This window comes from Nannospalax galili, unplaced genomic scaffold (genome assembly GCF_000622305.1).
Source record: "Nannospalax galili isolate Female #2095 unplaced genomic scaffold, S.galili_v1.0 scaffold553, whole genome shotgun sequence".
Classification (NCBI taxonomy): Eukaryota; Metazoa; Chordata; class Mammalia; order Rodentia; family Spalacidae; genus Nannospalax; species Nannospalax galili.
In genome coordinates, this window is record NW_008336313.1 from 1,973,772 (window position 1) to 1,994,922 (window position 21,151).

Below are 21,151 nucleotides of genomic sequence, written 5' to 3' on the forward strand. Positions count from 1 at the left end.
GTAGCCCAAAACTGCCTGTGCTTCTGGCCTCCATGGGTACTTGCACTCACGTGTGTGTGCATGTGTGCGTGCATACACACATACACACGATTAAAAACAATTTATTAAAAATCTTAAAAAAGATACAATCTATTATACTCTGAGAATTCCCCATAAGAAGAAAATATCATCTAATTCACACTGTTGTGAATTCCATTTCTAAAAGAGATTCAATTCTGAAGGCCTTTATGATTTGCAGAAGCCATAAGCTGAAAACTCACTAACCATATCAGGCAAGGTATCACCATTTTATGCTGTAATAATTAAAAGCACATACTGTGGTTTTCAAAGTACACCTAAAACTAATCTTGAAGTGCTCAAGGAGCTGATCCATAGAGATCTGGCCCATGTGTCAAATATCTAACACAGGACACTAAATTTGAAAATAAAGAGTCAGTACTTAAAATGTGTGACAGAATTTCATATTCAAGACAGAAACAAAGTAAGACAAAGATATAGCACCAGTTACTTTGATACACAACAAATAGCTTTCATAAAGTATCTCTTAGGGGCCAGGTACTAGACTGCCCCCCTCCCCCACAAGCTCCAGGTGGCCTGGAACTCCCTGTGTAGACCAAGCTGGCCTCTGAGCTGGCCTCCGGCTCAGAGCTCTGACTGCTTCTGCCTCCTGAATGCTGGGATGAAAGACATGTACCAATAAGCCTACCTTATGCTAGGTGCTTGGTTTCATCTTTTCTCAGAATGAAAGCAGCCAGAAGTACATAATCCAGCCAGGAGTGGTGGAGCACACCTTCAATCCCCGCACTTGAAAGGCAGAGGCAGTCAGATCTCTTGTGAGGTCAAGGCCAGCCTGGTCTACAGGGCAAGTTCCAGGCCTGCAGGGGCTACAGGGAGATCCTGTCTCAAACAAACAAACAAACAAACAAAAAACCCCCAACAACAACAAAGTACACAACCTCCCTAGATATCTCTTTAACTCATTCTGCACCCAAAGTTAGAAGTAGGCTGGCAAGTGAAGTTAGTATGATTAGTAAGAGTCACTAAAGCCATGTATGATTGAAGCAAACTAAAAAAATCACTAACATGGCATTCTACAGCCAGAACTTTCAAACAGCGTAAGAACATGAAGAGCTTCTTCCAGTTTTAGTTCATTCTCAGAACAATCCTAGTGTTACTATTACCTCTAATTTTTAAAAGTGAGAGTTAAGTGATATTTTAGGAACCCAAGGCTATGTCAATGGCAGAACTCTATGAACTCATCTTCTGAGCTGACCACAGCACTTGGCCCACTCTGGAACACAGCAATCAAAACAATCCCTAGGTTCTTGACTGTTGATCTGTCTTATTCAAGGGCATTACAATCAGTTTGAAGGTTTTTTAGATAAAACAAACTCCTTGGCCTTACCGTAGTCTCTGACCTAATGTCCTAGAGAGGGTCTGAGATTCTACATTTTAAAAAGTTCTAGACAATGCTTCTAGAATGACTGGAGGCCGATCCTAACAGCCACCAGTACCAGTGGTCTGGGATAAGAGACCAGAAAATCATCTTTTCCTGTGGGAAGCCGCAAAGCTTAGACATCGTAATAAATCTTTCACTAACATATGACATGCAAGTTAGCTATCTTATAAAAGGTTAGGTGACAGATACTATTGATTTCACTCTGAAAAAATATAGAATGGTTAAATCAAAGATCTCCCCTCATTGCTCACAAAGATGAGAAGGGAAATTCACTTTCTAAAAAAATCCTTTCTTGAAACTTGAGTGAAAATATTGCCTAAGGACAGACTGAAAAGTGACCACCAGAGTGCATCTGAAGAATGGACACAAGTTCAGTAATAGAATACATACAGATAGAGAAAAACACTTCAAGTCAACAGAAAATGAATCAGGTCCTCCTGATTAAGGCAGTCATGCTTTCCATAGATAAGTGAAAACAGCCCCCCCAAACAAAACAGTAACACCCCAAAAGGACAGAGGTTACCGAAAGATCAGTAACACGACTTCAGAGATGTCCTCTGTCTGACTTTATTCCTGCTATCAAGTTTCTTTTTTAAAAAATTTTATTTATTTTAATTTTATGTGTCTTGAGTGTTTTGCATGCACATATGTAAGTGCACCATGTGCAATGTAATACCCGCAGAGGTCAGAAAAGGATGCTGGATCCCCTGAGACTGGAATTAATGGTGGTTGTTAGCCACCATGCAGGTACTAGGATTCAAACAAGTCTTCTACAAGAGCAGCCAGTGCTCTTAACCACTGAGCCATTTCTCTAGCCCCTCTACTCCACTTTTTGAAACAACAGGATTGATTTACTAGGTTTCACAAATGAATGATAACATGTGGTATCTTTCGGTCTGGCTTTTTCACTTGACATAAATAATGGCCTCCAGTTCTACGTTATTACTGCCAATGACAAGATTTCATTTTTTATGGTTGAGTAGTAGTACACTGTATAGCTACACTGTATTGTCTCTACCCACTCATAGACTGAAGATCATCTGGGTTGGTTTTATATTTACCCATTGTGAGAGTGCTGAATAAATATGAGTGCAGTTATCTTTTGGGTCTACTTTGGATAAATACGTGTATATGTTTGTGCCAGTCTGTATATCCCAGTAGTGAAACTGCCAGATGATACGGTGTTTTCATTTCTGTTTGAGGAGCCTCCATGCTGTTTTCCCTAATGGCTAAACTAGTTCACCTTCCTACTCAGATTTTATTTGATTTCCTTTTCATTTCGATGATAGTCATTCTAAGTGGGCTGAGGCAATGTCTCATTGTGGTTTTAATTTGCATTTCTCTGATGATGAGTCAAACTGACCAAAAAGAGTAACAAAGAGGATCAGGCCTGAACAAAAAATGGAGTAAAACATGTTCTTTAAGAAACTTGGTAACAGGTACATTTACATACAGCAGGCAAAAGACTTATACATATAAAACAAAAGTAAATTAATAAAAATGCTTTTTTAAATGCAAAAGAACAGCAATTACTAAAGATGGGGAAAGGAGAGGCGAGAGATACATAATTTAACAATGGGGAATGGAGATAGGAGGAGACAGTTTGGTTCTTTAGCATAGAAGCCAATACTGTTTCAGAAACAACCTATTTTTCAAAATGACTAGAGCAATATAAAATTCCTAAAGACATTAAAAAATGATTGGGTTCAATATCCAGTACTGAGAAAAAAAAATGAAGTTGATGGTTTCAGAGATGGAAATGTTCACTGCCCTGGTTTTATTGTGCATAAGTCATAAAGTGCCATAATGTACTTGGTAAAGCTATACAATACCTTCTAACTCAATAAAAGATTAATTAGGAAAGAGATAAAAAGCCAGGTGTAATGATGCTGGTCTGTAATCACAGCACTCAAGAGGCTGAGGCAGGGTAGTTAGTTGCAAGTTCTAGGCCAGCCTCACCTACACAGTGAGTTCAAGGCCAAGAATAGCCTGGAATATACAGCAAGACCTTGTCTCAAAACGACAAAACTTGAAGCAAAATAAAACAGAAAAGATCAACAAAAAAGCACAAATACAGTCAGACAGGGAACCAAGCAATTCATATTATCATTACTGTTTTGGTATTCTGAGACAAGGCTCAGACTCACCTGGAACTCACGTAGCTTTAACTGGTTTCTAACTCAGTCTTTCTGCCTCAGGGTCCTAAGCACCAGAATTAAGCACAGGCCATCTGTCAGTCAATTCTTACTTATGACTAAACTCAGATTTAGAAGTTAAACCTCTCCAAAAGGACAACCTGTGTCTCTAGGCAATCTAGCCCTAGTGGGTTTTAGTAGATTCCTTTATTCTCCTGGCCAAAAGTTGAGCATATTCTACAGCCTGCTCCTAATTTACTTTCTGTTTGGAGCAGTTTGTCAGTACTTGGATGTAGGATATAAGGAAAATCAATACTAAAATCTTGGGTCCTCTAATACTAACTTTAATATTTTTATTTCTGACAAAATATTTATACACACACCCCCACCCCATTTGTGTGTGATGTGTGTGTGGTGTATGTAGGTGTGCATACCTAGAAGTCAGAGAGAACTTTGGGTGTCCTGCTCTATTACTCTCTATTCCTTTGAGTCTCCAGGTAAGCTGGTGGCCAGCAAATCCCACATATCGTCCTGTCTCAGCACTCCCACCCGACAACTCTGGGGTTATAGGAACACCTGCAAACACACCCATCTTTTCACATAGTTTCTGGGGGATCTGAACTCAGGTTCTCATGCTTGTGCAGCCAATGCTCTTACTCACTGTGCCATTCCTCCAGCCCAAACACCATCATCTTTAAAAGAACAAGAAGTTTGTAGACTCTATTAGCCTGCTCTTTGGGTCCAAGATAACAAGGCTTAGCAGTATTTGCCAGTCCAGGAATGCCCTTCTCTCCTGTTCTTATAAGAACCAAGTTGAGAATGCTCAAACTGTCACCTACAGTATAACCCCAGATCTCCTTGGTTTGCAACAGGAAGGCCCCTTTGCTCAATGGCAGGCAGTCGTTCTGCTTCTTAGTTTATTTCTGGAATTTTATCAATACCAGCTAACTAGAAACGCAGCAACTGTCTCAAGTAATGACTTTGAAGACTGTCTCAAGTAATAACTTTGAAGACATAGGAACTGAGTATAAGATAAAAGCTGATCTGAAAAAGAAGTCAAATCACATTTAAAAAAAAAAAAAAGAAGCAGAAATTACAGTATCATTTGGGTTCTGGATATAGTCCTGCCCTTAATACATTTTATGAGTGAGAACTCAAGTCTTCACTCTGACTCAGCTAGTTCAAGATGGGTACCTGTCTTTGTACTCTCAAGATTCTGATGCTACTGACAATAATGGACTTATAAAGCAAATAGTCTGTCATTTCCCTCAGAAAGACTAAAGGATTATTAAAACCTAACCAACAACAGTTTATTACTGCACTAGGGTCTGAAAGTCACCTGTGCTAAAGACCATCTTATTAGCTACATTATCCAAGTCTGTATTCTACCAGATTATTAAGGGATTTCCCTTCAACTGAAATGGAAACATCAGAATCGAGTAGTATACTGTTTTACTCTCACTCATTTAAGTCTAAGAGTACAGAAAGGGAGACAGAGAACAAAACTTACGGGCATGTAGTGCATGTTCACCGCTTGCTTTGAGAATTGTGTGGATAACATAACTAAGATTCATTTAGTGGCTTATTATGCCAGACATTGTACCAAGTGCTTTAGATCTCTTTTTAACAACTGAAGTTTAACAATGTTTATCAAAAGTTGCATGCTTATGAAATACTGAAGCTAAATTATGAACCCAGAGAATCTGACTCACTCACTTACTTACACATGTACATATAACTCACTTTCGTCCTTGAAACCTGACTCAGGTTAAATGTTCACCATCCTGATGCAGTATAAGGGCTGAGTAGGTAAGACTATGAGGAATAAAGAAAATGGGCACAGCACAAGATGAATAAAAATACAGGATGTGCATTACACTTAAATATTGTGCTTTAGGATGTAAGTTATCTAAACATTAACAAAAAGAGAAGTAATCCTATCTGTATAAGCTATCAGGAGGCTGGATGAAGGTTCAAACAATGAGCTATTTAAAAGGCAAATACTGCATCTGGAATAAAGTGAAGAGGTTAAAGTCACCAAACACTGACACACAATACTATTATAAGGTTTGATGGCATCAAGTTCCTCACTGTAGAAGCAGTGGCTCACAGCAGGGGGCTAGTCATTCATAAATGACTGCTGTTGGTAGCAGATGGAAACCTTCATGTCTGGGTCATTTGGTGGATGGGCACAGTATTCCTCATGTATCTGTTGCACCAAAATGGACTTAGCAATAAATGCTTATAAAGACGGGATAAAGGAAAGAAGCCAATTTCTGACCAGGAGGGCCTAAGGGACCAAATCCAGATTAGACTAGAGACAGTTCCTAAGGAAACCAATCTCTTGGAGCTGTTGCTTGATTAGAAGACAAACTATGAAGCGATAAAGGTAGCGGACTCTTTTTTACAATTCCCATGTTGGTCTTTCCTTTATATGTATATATACATACATATACACACATATTTGCACATATAAAATTCAGATTGTGCATTTCAAAAACAATTAAGTCTCTCACATCTTTTATCCTAGAAAAAGAAACAACAAAATAATTGAAAGACAGCCTTTATTTCAGAGTGAAAGTATGTGCTCAAGGGTTAGTGTGGGGATTCTTAAGAGAGCTGCCTCAGTCCCCAGCACTAGCTCTGGGGCTTCACTGGGAATGTGTCAAACTCTTTAGTGTGCATTAATATGGATACTGTTTTTCTACAATGCACTTAAATATATAAAGATATAGTTGATATTGATCTTTCTTCTCTTAAATGGAGTGCTACAAACTGTGCCTATTTTCAGTCTCTTGAATCTTAACACATTAGAAAACAGTTAAATTTCAGTACTGCTAATTCATAGCAAACAAAAAACTTATGTACTGTGGGAATGATTCTAAGACTTTCTATGAGTACCAGACTAAATGTATCTAACTCAACTAAGACTTTTTTTTTTTGCCTTTTTTGAGACAGGGTCTCCTTGTAGCCCCAGCTGTCCTGGAACTCACTATGTAGACCAGACTGGCCTCGAACTCACAAAGATCCGCCTGCCTCTGCCTCCCAAGTGCTGGGATTAAAGGTGTGCACCACCACGCCCAGCCCTCAACTAAGACATTTTAATATAAGACCTTTACTTCTGACACTGACAAGGTATGTACAACTATAACAATATACAGAGCTTTTTCTATCAATAGCCTTTTCCCTAAGAACTGCAGTATAGAAAATTAAAACCACAGCTACCATGGTTACTGCTGAATCAAGTATGAATTAGCTGTGCAGAGTTCTCCTTAAATTACATAGTCAAAGTGCCAACTGAAAAACAGTAAACTTCCTAACATCACTAATGACCTGCTTCTACAAAAGGAGATGAGTAATAAATGACATTAATTTCTTAAATAAAAAATTGGGTTGGTTCATACCTAAAGAGTTTATAACCACAGGAGATCCAACATACTTGGTCCTCACCTGCTTAGCTTCAGGTTACGGGTGCTACTTAAACCTATAACATAACTGTTTCTGGGAGAAGTTATAGAAGGTGGTATGAGACTGTGGTTGAAATCTATTTTAATTACCATTTCCTAAAGAAAATTAATAAAATGTAACTGACCAGTCTCTTACTTTCAAAGACTAGTTCTGATCCCAAGTATAATGTTTAACCTTCTTTGAAAGGCACTGTGATGACTAATATACAATACTGCCACCAAAATCAATTCTGTTGTCTGGCTCAAAAAATATAAACGATCTAAAACAAGACCCTGGGAAGATACAACTAAATGGTAACAGGACTCATCTTAAGAATTCAAACTAAATACTGAACCACAGTTAAGTCACTATTACACTCCACTCTATTCTCAACCCGTAAAAGCTTACACTAGGTCTTCTATCTTAGGTCCCTTTTATCATGGATATCTTAGCTCACACATACAGTAAATTTTATTAGAGCACACCAGATGGATCTACTCATTCACTACTTTTAGTAATCACTCTTGCTGGGTACCCTGAAACATCATTTATCCTTCTCCTCATGAGGTTAATGAATTTTACTTATGAATTGTGTTGGGCAAAACAAAACAAAACTGTACAGAATAGAATGCAGTTTTTGTTTTTAAAGAGCTAATTAGCATATAGGAACAGTAACACCAAACTCAGAAGAAATGCAGCAAGCCTTGGGTAACAGATCCCAGAGTGCCAAATAAACCTCAAAGTGGGAACTAACTAGCTAACCCAAGAACAAAAGCAGCCAGTATAGTATAGCAAAGCATAGCAGGGGTGGTGCTGTATATGGGTAAAGAGGTCTGTTGAGCAGCTGGCCTTGCAGCAAGGTTAGAGTCTCAGATAGAAATGATGGGCTTATTTAGAAATTGGGTATTGGAAAGGAAGGGAAAGTCCGCCTTGGTTCCAGACTTAGGTAACAACATAAATATTAATAAGTAAGTGGTATTTTTTAGAGAGACAGAGAAGAGAAAGGGACAAGGAGCAGAGGTACAGGTGCTGTTCCGAATGTTTAACATACCAGTGTCTGCTAAAATGTCTAAGCAGAATGAAGAGTTAAGCCAGAAATACAAACTAAGGAAAGCTAAGCATACAGACGATCATAAAATAGATTGGCTCACATACCTTGGTAATGTTCATATTTGGTGTGCAAATAACCAGACATGCTTAATGAAGACATAGACTGAGAGCCATCCTCAGAGATTCTGATTTTGTACAGCTATGAAAATATCTAGGTATTTGCTCTATTCACTTAAGCCCATGGACCTTTCTGATGCAGCTAACCTTCAGACTACACTCTGAGAAGCACTGGTCTAGAGACAAAACTAGATGCACAGAAGGTCTGGAACTGAGAATCAGGAAATGCAAACACTTCAACTTCAGGTAAAGACAGAAAAGCCTGCAAAGGACAGTGAGGATAAAGACATGGAGAACACTAGGCAGTGAGCTACTTCAGAACACAGATTTTTTAAAAGGAAATTGTAACTGTGCTGAGTTATTGTTGAGACAAAGGTAACACTGAAAGAGAAAAGTCAATGTAACAATGTATTTAAGAATCAGAGTCAGAGGTTACCCTGAGAGAAAGAAGCAGAACAATCTAGAACTTAAACCAGGGACCGGGAAACGAGGAAAATAATGACATTTAAGACATTTAGGCTTTGAAGGGGGTAAATAAAAGATGGAAAAAGAGAAGAGGACAGAAGGTAAGTAAGAGGAAATTTAGGATCCTTTTACTGTCAATTTCTGACCTAGACCTGGGATGTTTTGCCAAAATTATAACTGAATTCAATTATTTTATACAATAATGCTTTTTTTTGAATGCCTCAATTCCAAACTTTAAATACCCCATCAAAAAGAACATCAAAATTTTCAATATGAACTATACAACTTCCCCCCAAACAGAGAGCCAAAATCTCAAATGTTCTCTCTCCACAAAAAGTTCCATCATTTCAACCCCTAGCTCTTAAGATTATTTACCCTTGCAAGATCCTCTATTTCAGAACTGAAGTTTGTTTCTCCTTCCATCATTTCTTCCTCTTCTAATGTTCGTTCATCATCAAAATCATGAACCAGCATGTCAGCTGATGGATCAAACTCATGGTCCTCTGATGTTGCTGAACCTCCTAGTAAAGAATATTTTAAGACGTATGGTAAACCAAATTAAGTGTATCTTACTAATTTAGTGTATATGCATTATTTATTTGAGACTGGGTAAGTCAAAAGTAACATGAAAAAGATAGGCACAGTAAATACTATATTTTGCTTTTCACAATTATCTTTTACTCATCCCCACTCCCCAAAAGCTCTTGTAAGAACTATTTGCCCTGTCTCACCCTTGTATGTTCAGTAACCATAAAGTTATATACCATTTACAGCTTTAGAAATTATGTTGTAATCTTCTGAACATGAAACTCAAGTTGTAAAGAGTTAAGTAGCCCTATCAAGTTAAGAATGATCCTTCTGTGTTGGGGAAAAAAAAAATTACTGATTATTGCCTGAGATCTTCTGGTCCCTGAGAATAGAGTCATGTGACTACAAAGTCATCTGCATAACGATCTTTATAGGTCACTGACAGGTGCCTATATGATGGTGGCTCCAATCATAGAGCCTCGGGGTGTAGGCTAAACCACCTTGGTTATAGAAATATGCTCTATGATACTTGTACAATCACCCAAGGACACATTGCTCTGAGGATGTACACTTGTTGTTAAGCAACACATGAGAGTTGAGTGAAAATATACATGCACTCAAACACTTTCCTATCAGTGCCACCTTCAAAATATAGTCTACTATGACGCTGGGTGTGGTGGCGAACACCTTTAATTCCAGCACTCAGAAGGCAGAGGAAGGCGAATCTCTGTCAGTTCAAGGCCAACCTGCCTGGTCTACATAAAGTTCCAGTCCAGCTGGGAAAAAAAAAAAAAAAAAAAAAAAAAAAGCAGAGATATACACACACACACACACTGCTGGGGAAAAAAAGTAGAGATACACACACACACACACACACACACACAACTTTCAATAGCTATTTTTAACTCTTCAATTTTCACCTGAAATAAAGAGGTAAGAGCAAAATTTAATAAAACTCATAAAATTCTTATTAAAATCAATACAAATAACCTGCAGGAACTGACACATGTTAATCCCTTTTAGCCTGGTTGCTGTGGAATACAGCTGCTAAATAAGGTTAGTTTTTAAATAAATGGCAAAAAGTGTGAATGTGTATATTCTGTAAATATTTCCCACATTTTTATTATCTATAAACCTAGACTTCAGTTTGCAAAAGCACTGCTTACTAACATACAAATCCATTACTTAACATCAAAAAACCAGCACTCTTTCTCATTTAAGTTGTTAAGGATTGTATTAACAGACACAGCGATCCTTTCTCCTCACTCTCTGTGAGAGCCAGTTAGGAAAATAAAGAACCCAGGAATACCAACGGCTTGGGGACCTTTAGTCAGCTCCCACAATTTTCAGCATAAGAGCCATTTTTCTTACTATGTGCCAAACAGTATGCTCATCCATTTTACATACATTATCTCCATCCTCAACTGTATTATCACCACATTAAAGAGGGGGAGGGAGGGTTCAAGGCCTTAAGAATTTAGTATTTCTAAAACAATTTTAGTAATATTTCTAAACTCCGCGCAGTAGTGGCAGCAAAGATGGAACTAAGTCCTACCTCTAACTTCAACTCGTTTGCTTCAAACGTCCTATAAGTCCTCTACACATCCTGCCTCAAAGAATACTTGAGAGCCCATGTTTACTAACATGAGTGAACTGTAAGCTCCATCAGGAGGAAAGCAGCTAGAAGATAATATGCTTTTTGAAGAATATATTTAAAAAATGGTATTAAATATAAGTGCACTTGCCAAATCAGATTTCATTTTATACTAGATTTTAATGAAAAACGAGTTATTAATCATTACTGAAGTTTTAGAGTGACTTATTGAAAAATTAGAAAAATCATACTGTCTTAGTTTCTTAAAACAGCTTGTTGTAACTTTATCAGGGTGTTCTGGGACTAGCTGAACTACTGGACTGAAGGGTTTCCACTAGAACGTACTTTAAGATCCGCTAACTTGGTTTTCTGGGCTTGTCACCTTTTCTTCAGAGACACAGCAGTCAGTAAGTACATACTTGTACAGATGATGCTATACTTTTATTCTCCCTTGCAGGCAAGAAGAATCTTTAAAAACCCTATTAGCTTTGTGAACCCTATTAACCTAAATATAATTCTTTTACAGTGTAAGTATTGCCCAAAATAATTATGCTGTATTTCTAACTACTTATTGTTACACTCTAATCAACTTAAAAAAAAAAAAAAGCCCACGAGTGCATAGAATCCAATCATGAATATTATGTCACTTACCTGCACTCTCCCATCATGTCATTATTTGCAAAGACACTTACACTTGAAGACATGCCATTTCACTCTATTACATTAAATGCCAAAGTTTAAGTGAACTTTTCTTATTCCAATTCCTTCCTCAGATACACACTGCACTTTCTGTCTATAAACCTGCAATTTTCAGCTTTTACTTTGCCATAATCTGATCCTTACTTTCATTCGACTTCTTCATACCTTATTTGTGAGTAGCAACTAACAATCCTATCCCTGTCTGTCACTTGCTAGACCCATTATTAAGACTGTTTCCTGGGGAGAAAGTCCAGTAAGTGACAAGGGATAGGAAGTTTTGTGCTTTGTACAAATATTTTGCTTCTCGGTTAAGGCCATTATCACTGCTTTGTTATAAAATCACTTTTGGACTACTAAAATGTAGTAGTTATACTTCTTTTCAAAGACACTAAGATAAATTCAGGTTATAATATATCATGCATACCCATTTAATCACTTAAAAAAAACCCTTCCCTTTCAGCTTCACATATAATGGCCTCTAGTCTTACAGGTAGTCTTGTACTGTACCTGTAGTTTGGCTGATACTAAGCCTATATATAGACATATCATTTAGCAGTCATGTGACTATGATTGCTAGAGCACTGATTCCAAAGTACGGATACTATGAAGGGCACAGTCTTTTGTCAGTGAATCAAAATTACTTTTTATGAGTCTTCTACCTTTAATTCTACCAATTTTACTTTCTATGACTTAAACTACTCCTAACAATGAATGTTCCTTTGTCAAAGGTCTGATACTTATATGCTTGCTGATGAATGCCTTGAAAAAATTTTAAAAATCTAAAATTTAGTGAATCTGTATTACAAAACTAATAAACAATAGAACCCGTTTTTTCACTGAAAATGATTTTCCTGTTTTTTGAAAGGGGAAAAAACTACTGGAAACATTTCTATATCCTCTAAACAATACAGTGATGTAACACTTATCTGACCTGAAATTACTTCTAATTCCTATCATCCTGAACATATTTATATACCAGAAAGTTAAAAAAGTCACAAAGCCCAATATACTTTACTCTCTGGCATATTAGAAAAAAAATATTTTTAGCTGAAATAAAAACAAAAACAAATGTAAAGTGAGCACTCAAGTTATTTAAAAGGAAGTAATTTAGTCCAACCTTCAGAGCACAATGATTTCCTGAAATATTCTTGAAAAGTACTCTGGACTATTAGAAATGGTTATGTTACTTATTTAAATAAACTTTCTTCCTAAAAATTACAATACAAAAGTCAACTGCTTGAATATGCAAAATTCAACACAGTGATATAAAATGTGTCTAAATACACAATACATGTGAGATATTTTCAAATAAAACAAGCCTCAGAGGGCTTTCCTCCCCATTTTAAATTGGGCTTCTTTTTAATTCATATGCTCTATTCAGAAGGTGGTCTTCTCTCTCCATAAAGACCCTTTCCTCACTACTGTTTAGCTACAAATAATTATTGTCACAAAGGAATCTAGGCTGCCACATTCTGTGATTTGTCATCAGAATTAGTCATTAGACGTCAAAGTCTTCTAACATTCTAATTTTTCAAGACTACTACAATGCGCAAACAAAAATCATTTGTGGCCCGGAGTGGCCCAAAGACCACAGGTTTACAACTTCTTAGGAATAAAAGACGTGTACTATTAGGGGAGAACATAAAACTCCCAGATGGGCAGCTGGAATATACACCCTGATCCTACTCAAATCTAAGAATAAGTTCCTTAAATTTACACTATTGCTCTACCGAACTGTTCACTTACTTTACTATTTATTCCCTCCCTCAGTAAATACACCAACATTTTTTTCAAATAAAATGTTCTGAATTTCTTTCACAACCCAAGTATTTTTAAACTAATTGATTCTTTTCAAAAAGCATTACTTCATATACAAATAACAATTTAAAACTATAAGGAATACATAAAGCAAATGAGAGGACACATGTGCGCACAAGAGAGAGGGAGGGAGGGGGGAAGGCAGGGAGGGAAGGAGGGAGAGGTGGGGAAGGCAGGGAGGGAGGGTGAGAGAGAGAGAGAAGAGAGAGAGAGAGAGAGAGAGCGCCTAAAAATAGTTATTAGGATGAACTCACAGCAGCCTCACCTGTACTTTCATGGGCAGTCAAATATTTCATCCATTTCTTTTTCCCCAGAAAAAAGAAGCATTCAGAAGAAAAGCAAGTCAGATGACAGTCTAACTCCTCTAGCCTTTATGTAACTAATAGGACAAATGTTAGTCAAACAGAAATTATACAAAATATGGAAAAATACTTACCTGGACTTGAAGAATCAACAGATGGCTGAGGGAAAAAAGAAAACAAGTTAACATTTTTATTTATTATACCTACATACACATTACAAGAACCACTGAGTGACTAATGACACCAAAAACCAGAGTAACTTGTAGCATCTAACACAAAGTACAAATTTTCATGCAATTCTTTCTCTTCTATCTACTATGTTTAAACCCAAAGAAAAACCTGAAACGTTTTACATTTTCTATTTAGAAGCAAAAATAGTACTGTGGAATCAATTCAGATTTTAAAAGCAAATATGGTCCTCAAAAGCATAGGTGAACTGAAATAAGGTTTTAGATCTTACAATCTTCAGAAACAGGCCTTCTATTAATATTTAAGTAACTACATACAAAATTCTCTATCAAACTAGTCTCTGTAACTTAAAAAAAAAATCAGTGAAATAGGCAGAAATGACTTAAACATGTTTTCTCCACCATGGCTTCAGGGATTGAATCCAGAGCTTCGCACAAGCTAGACAACTGTTCTACGAATAGCTGTATCACCAATTTCTGTATCTCTAGTCCTTCCCCACTTTGTGTGTGTGGGGGGGACACAGAACCGTGCTATGTAGCCCAGGCTAGTCATGATCTCATGATCCTCCTACCTCAGCCTCCCAAGTGCTGAGAGGCATCACCAGCCTCCACCGTATCATTGTACGTCTCATTAACATAACCATACACAACTGAAAAATTTAGATATAAAACTTGTGGTAACTTCTTTTACTCACATCACCACTTGACGGTGTGGTTATTTTATTTGAATTCAGTCTCAAAATCAATTACTCAGGAGATATTCCAATGTCTACCTTTCAATTTTTTTAAGAGATTGGTTCATTCCTACACCCGTTTTTCTAACAAATGTTAGACAATGTACACAGTATTATCCAGCAAATCAGTATTTTAAAATCTTAATTTCCCAACCACAAGCCCAGCCTTTGTACAAGCTTAAGACATGCTAATATGGCCATCTTTTTTGTGGTTCCAGGTTGTCAGTACCCACAGAGTCTTAGCACACACTGTTCCTTTTTAGTAAATGTCTAGAACAAACTTCTATGGCATCAGTACCAACCAGAATTTCTTATGGATCAGGAGTTTAAGAGAAATGGTTCTTGGGCATTTAATTCATTAACATTTCAATAATTTGTCTTCAAATAAGAAAAAGTTTTCTGACTAAAAGTAACTTACTCTACCAAACACAAAAAGGTTTAATGGTATTAGCTATTAGCAATATCGGGGATATTGAACTGAAAATGGTACCTGCATTCTTCAGGTTGTAAGAGACATCACCAGTAATAAATGACAATAAATACCACACTGACTAATATTGCTTTATTTTTATTTTTTATGTGTATGCATGTGTTGTATACAAGTGTTCTATGACTAGCTGTATCACCAATTAATATATCCCTAGTCCTTCCCCACTGTGTGTGTGTATGTGTGTGTGTGTGTGTGTGTGTGTGTGTAGGACCAACACAGAATCATGTATGCAGGTGCACCCAATGCCTGTGGAGGACAGAAGTGATGCTGAATCCCCTGGAACTGGAGTTATGGATAGTTATTAGCTGCCATGTTGAGTACTGGGATTTGAACCCAGGTCTTCTGCAAGAACAGCCAGTGCTCTTAACCACTGAGCCATCTCTTCAGTCCCATTCTATGAAATAGTTATCAGCTTAAAGTTCTGAAAAGGCTAATGAAGATGCCCAACACTTACTGGTAGCATCTGTTAGGTATGGCACACTTCATCAAGCAGACCACCCAGTGTTCAAATATAACTTTAATATTATGTCAGACACACTGGACTTGAGTCAAGGCGTAGACTAGCATGGGGAAGGAAGCAGGGATGGTTTACCAAAGATGTTTAGTATCTATACACATTTTAGTACTTTATGTACCAAATAAAATTATATTGTACCAATTTAGGGGGGTAGGCATGAGATTAGTTTATTGTATCTTAATTATATCCAATTAAAGATTAGCTGCTGAAAACTAGCATTTTTAAAGTTCATACTGCGAACAATAGTCAAACAACCAAAATGATTATCTCTTAAAATAAGAGTTTTATATCAATATAGGAGGTTTCAATGTAGAATAAGGGCATTTTTTTATAGCTATAAAAAAAGGAGAACTTACATTTACACAGCACTACACAGTTTTAAACGCAGAGTTACTTGACCTTAACCATACATATGGCATTAACAACTGCTCTACCTCATTTCATACCTTATGTAACTCTAGTATGAGGTGAGTAGATGAAGGTCTCAAGGTGATGATGAAGGAAAACCTGATAAAGCCTATAAGCTCTGACCACTCAAATTTCTTTTATATCCCCGAGAGAAAAAGTCAAATCTCTATCTCCTTTCCTTTTATTTTCTATATCTAAAATGGCTTCTACTGGTTTACAGCATGCTTACAACGTAAACACAAATTGACACCTGCCTTGAGGGACTTATCTGTCCCTTTAGAACTAGTGTCTACCTAATAATATCTCTAAGACAGCCCGCATCATTTACTTTTTATTACTACAGAAAATTAGGGGGACGGAGAGAAGAAAAACTGTAGTATTTATTTATAACAATACCTATTTTTTTAAACTGCAAACAGGAATATTTTGAAGACTAAAGGTCCTTAAAATGCACTCGCATAGCACTGGTAAAACACGAGTGGCTGCAAGCCTTCTGGAGCTCTTCTGCCAACAGGAACATACCCTACTGTTTCACCCATAGCTGCACAGCAAGATACGTGTGGGGTTATCTACTGTCACAAGGTTATTCACAGCGAAGATTTAGAGAAAAATTTAAATTAGTTAAGTAATTTAGAAATGATAGGTGATATTTCAAAGCAATGCAGCACCATGAATCTGTAATAATGAGACACACTATCTGTTTGGGTCAAAAAAAAGTGGGAGGAATGCTTAAAAACACATTAGGAGTAAAAATGTACAGCAACTATGTTAGGAGTAAAATAAAATCATTAATAGTAGTTACGTACAGTGAAGGGGTCAGGAGGAATTGCGGTTTTTCCCTTTTACTTTTTTCTGCATTGTTGCAATTTGTTCCTTGTTTTCAATCATTGCCCATTCCTTTTTATAAGGAAAAAGGAGGATTATCTTGTAGAATAACAAATTCTTTTTAATTTCTAAAAAAAATCCGAGGCTGGAAAGGAATTAGGGAACCCTTCTCCAGGATGCACATTGCAGGGTGCACTTGGCAGGGCCTACCACTCCATTCTCCCCATTATACAAAATTTTGTCAGTTTAACATTCCTTGTACTCAGGAATTCGGCATTCAGAGTGCCTGGAATTAAAATGTGGAAATTTACCACAGCAGCAGTAATTCAGAAGGCAGAATGGCATTATGGAAGATAAGCACTAGGAATTCAGAAAACCAGGTTCTGGTCTTCACTGTGCCACAAAGACTAGTTACATTATGTACGACAAACTACATAAGGGCTCATCAGTTTCATTTTCTCCATGATGAAAAGATTTAGATTTCTTCAAGTTTAGCTCCAAGTTCCACTGAAACCTAAGTTTATTTTTATTATGGAGTATCCAAAATGCAGCTAAATGAAACAGATAAGTTTAATACTTCTGAATTTATTTTTTAAATCTACAACTAAGGACCTAAGATTATTTTTATTATGGAGTTCTCAAAATGCAGCTAAATGAAATGGGTAAGTTTAATACTTCTGAATTTATTTTTTAAATCAACAACTAAGGAAAAGGCAGTTATCAGTCGACAAAAAAGGTATTTTGTGGTGCTACTTAAAAATTTCCTATATATAAACATGATTTTAATATTTATACATCTAAACCATAGAACTGACTTAACAGAATGGATCCAAAGCAGCAGTTCAGTTACTACAAAGAATTCTGAAACCATTTGAAACTAAACATAATGACATCAAGGGAAGAACTTTTTATCTAGATGTTACTTTCAAAAAGACATCCTTCAGTTTTAATGGCAATGTTGGTTTCTAAATTATGTGGGAAACTGATCAGTCTCACCAGAATTATCTTAAGAGTAATTCAACTTGTTGGCTTCTCTTGCCAGACATTTCTCACCTAGGCCATCAAATATAATGACTCTTAATCCCACCAAATTAAACTTTTCATGACTCTCATGCAGCACGGGAGTTCTTGACCACTTTCGGTAAAACCTTGATAGTTTTGAATAATTAAAAAAAAGAAAATTCACTGCCAGTTACAGAGAATTATTTTCATCTTAAATTCATTGCTATGAAAGAGGATTGCTTAGAGTAGAAACCGACACTTTGAAAGTCCATTTCCTTTAAAAAACAAAACAAAAGCTGCATACACTCAAATAATGCCACACAAGGAATATGTTTTTAAGAGAAATAGATGGATAGTTGTGCTAGTAAACAAATGTTTTATTTTTTGGCTATTTATTTCAAACTAATACATTAAGCAAATCCATTAAAATGTTTTGTTTGTATTACAGAAATGAGGCTTGGGTGAAAACACAAATTTTACATTGTGCTGTGGCTTTTTTTATCTCATGAAAGTCCCTATATGTTTACAAGCTCTGAAATAAATGACAAATTCTTTGTTCCCAAAGGTCCCTATACCACATTCCATATAAAACCCAAAGGATCAACTATTCCTTCCCTGTATTTTTTTCTCACTGACTTCATAAAACTATGACTACTCTGTAATTGCCTTCTAGTGTGACTGGGAGAGCCTCTTTTTAGGAGGTTGGTAAATAATCTTAAGGGATAGTAAGCAATGAGAAATATTACCGAAAAGAATTAAGAAAGGAAGCATATAACAACTCTTCTATGCACATTAAATAGGTTGGGTTTTTGAGGTTTTTTTTTTTTTTCGCTTTTTAGACAGGGTCTCACACTATGTAGCTCTGGTGGCCTGAAACCCAGACTACACATAGACCAAACTGGCCTAGATCTCACAGAAATCCACCTGCTCCTGCTTCCCAAGTGCTGGGATTAAAGGTATTCGCTACCATGCCCAACATAAATACTATTTAATGTCATTCGTATTCACAAACCAAGTATTTTTCAAGAAAAACAAGGTCAGCATCGTTCTCTGAAGAAGAGAACAAAAGTCTAAAAGTCCAATATTTCTGTCTGGAGTTGTACTTCTTCCTAGGCTTAGATTTCCCCTCATATTTATCAAATAAACACGTTCTCAAGGTTGCTTAATCAAAAGCACAATAGGTCCAGCATACGAGTTATTTACTGCATGCGCCAGAAAAAATAACTCTAAGGGTCCATACAGGGGCAAGAAAAGATGTTTTAAACCAAGCATTTCTCCACCCAATTTTCTGAAACCACTGGTCTTAAAATATCTCGAAGAACGGAGAAAAGGAAAATTGCAAATTTATCTATTTTAGAGCATTTTTGCAGGACATATAAAGTTCCTCCATTCTTCCCCTAAGTTCATCATAAAGCTATCAATAAGCAACTGAAGGGTACAAAATATTAATTACTAGATCATTAAAAACACTGAAAACAAAATTCAAGTGTTTTGTTCTTGAAATTGGCACATCCTCGTTCAAGTGATGAGATATTAAGAGCAACAGCACATTAGAAAACTGGAGGGAATGACCAGTATTTCAGAACACTGCTTCCTTCTTACATTAACGCAATCCCCTTTAATTTTGAAAATAAGAAAACATGTCGATTTAACGAGATGTTTTCAGTACACTGGCAAGTAAACGTCTTAGGTGGGGTTTCTTTAAACTTAAATTTTGGTGTATGTTCATTCACAAAGTAGTATTCAGTGCCTTCACAACTTCTGTAAGCAGCAATATACAGTGCTGCTTATTTAGTGAGTTCCTAGTCAAAGGGGATGCAGTGAAGGTTAACTGGTAAGATGTATGTAAATCCAACCATACACTCTACCTCCTTTGACATGGTAAGCAAAGTAACACACCAATAAGACTTCACCAGGAACGTCACCAGGTACTGACAGCCTCCTGGATCAAACCCAGTCATACTGAAGTGAACTACAAAGTGCTGTGCTCTCTAACTTTGTGTATTAAAATACAATTCCTTAACCATGATTAGCTAAAGAAATGAAAATAAGCCTATGTAATTCAGTTGTAAATCTGAAACATTAAATGTTTTTAAGACTGGCAGCAAAACGGTCTTGTGCCGTAAAATCTCTTCCTGCCTTAAAAGCAAACACCCCAAGACCTTAAATATAAGGCCAATTCCGTAACAGAAGCACTAATACCCTAAAAGCTACTCCAGTAGAGTCTCTCCACTTGACAGGTCTATGGAGAGTTTCATCATTATGCCTCCCTATCCCAAGGTTTAAGAAGGATATTATGTCTTAACAAAAGCACTTCTTTTAGCAAATGAAGGGGCTGAAAACAGTAAATAACATCACCTACTTCCTGAATCTCTATTTGGGTACCTTTGACAAAAACCACGAAAATGGCAAGTCTAACAGTTAACCCCTCAAGTATTTACATGGTTTCCCTCAAAAGAAACAACAAAAAAGCCCAAATATAGCACTGTGAACCCCAGCGGGTAAATAATAAGGAACCTGATGGTTAAGAAATTTTTAAAAAGTAAACAAAACAAAGCAGCCCACGGAGGGAGGGGGCGCACGACACGACACCCTAACGTTTAAAGGTTTAAAACAGAGGAAGTATTTAAATTTCCTATATAGTACAGTCTAAGTTGTAATTAATGCTAAACCAAAGGAGTTTGGCTACGAATCTGAGTGCGGACACGAACTTGTTTACTAGGAAATGAAGGGACGACAGAGGAGGGATGTCGTTGGGTGCAGGAGCGCCTGCTGGCAGCACAGGACTCTGGGGTCTCGCACTGCAAAGAGCGACCAGAGAAACAAGAAAAGCCTCCGAGCTACGGAGAATAAGCAGCTTTGAAGGTTTTTATTTTTTAACATGCCCGCAGAGTTAAGGGAGTAAAGGGTGGAAAAACAACTCGGGGGTTGTGCCTTGGGTGGGGGTGCAGGCCGGCTGCTGAGTGCCGGAGTCCCCCAGGTCAGAGCCGGGTGGACCTGCACGGCTCACTTCTCCCCGCACCCCACCTAGGAGTCCATTTCTAAGTTGGCCGAACGCCGTTCGGCCGTCCCCCACCTACACACTGGGTGCGGGCGGCGGGGCGGCGGAAGGGTGAGCGGCACCTGGGCCCGGAAGGGAGAAACTTCGCGGAGAGCCAGCGGGAGTCCCCGGCCCGCGGTAGCCGGCGAAGTTGCACCGCAGGCGGCTTCCGGGCGCCCCTCACCCGCGCACTCGGCGCAGACGTCGCAAGTGCGCCAAGTCCGACTGAGCGTCCGCGCCCCGCCCGGCGCAGCCCAACTAAGTTCGGCGGGAGCTCGGCGGGCGACCGGGCCGGACAACAGGTGGGCAGCCGCCCGGGGGCCGCGCCTCGGG

The 21,151-nt window shown here is 37.7% G+C and overlaps 1 protein-coding gene across 11 annotated transcripts in view; it reads right to left on the reverse strand.

Moving 5' to 3' along the window:
- The window catches only part of Mier1 (MIER1 transcriptional regulator), a 56,130-nt gene that overhangs the window by 29,695 nt on the left and 5,284 nt on the right, over window positions 1-21,151 (reverse strand). For 7 of the 11 annotated variants that reach the window (XM_029562498.1, XM_008831027.3, XM_029562499.1 and 4 more), the window contains 3 exons: window positions 13,749-13,773; window positions 13,578-13,614; window positions 9,049-9,194 (listed from right to left, as the gene is read on the reverse strand). In XM_029562498.1, the coding sequence (XP_029418358.1) occupies window positions 9,049-9,194; window positions 13,578-13,614; window positions 13,749-13,773 (208 nt within the window). The remainder of the gene's footprint in view (window positions 1-9,048; window positions 9,195-13,577; window positions 13,615-13,748; window positions 13,774-21,151) is intronic. The other 4 variants (XM_008831029.3, XM_008831035.3, XM_017797615.1 and 1 more) reach the window with 1 other exon arrangement.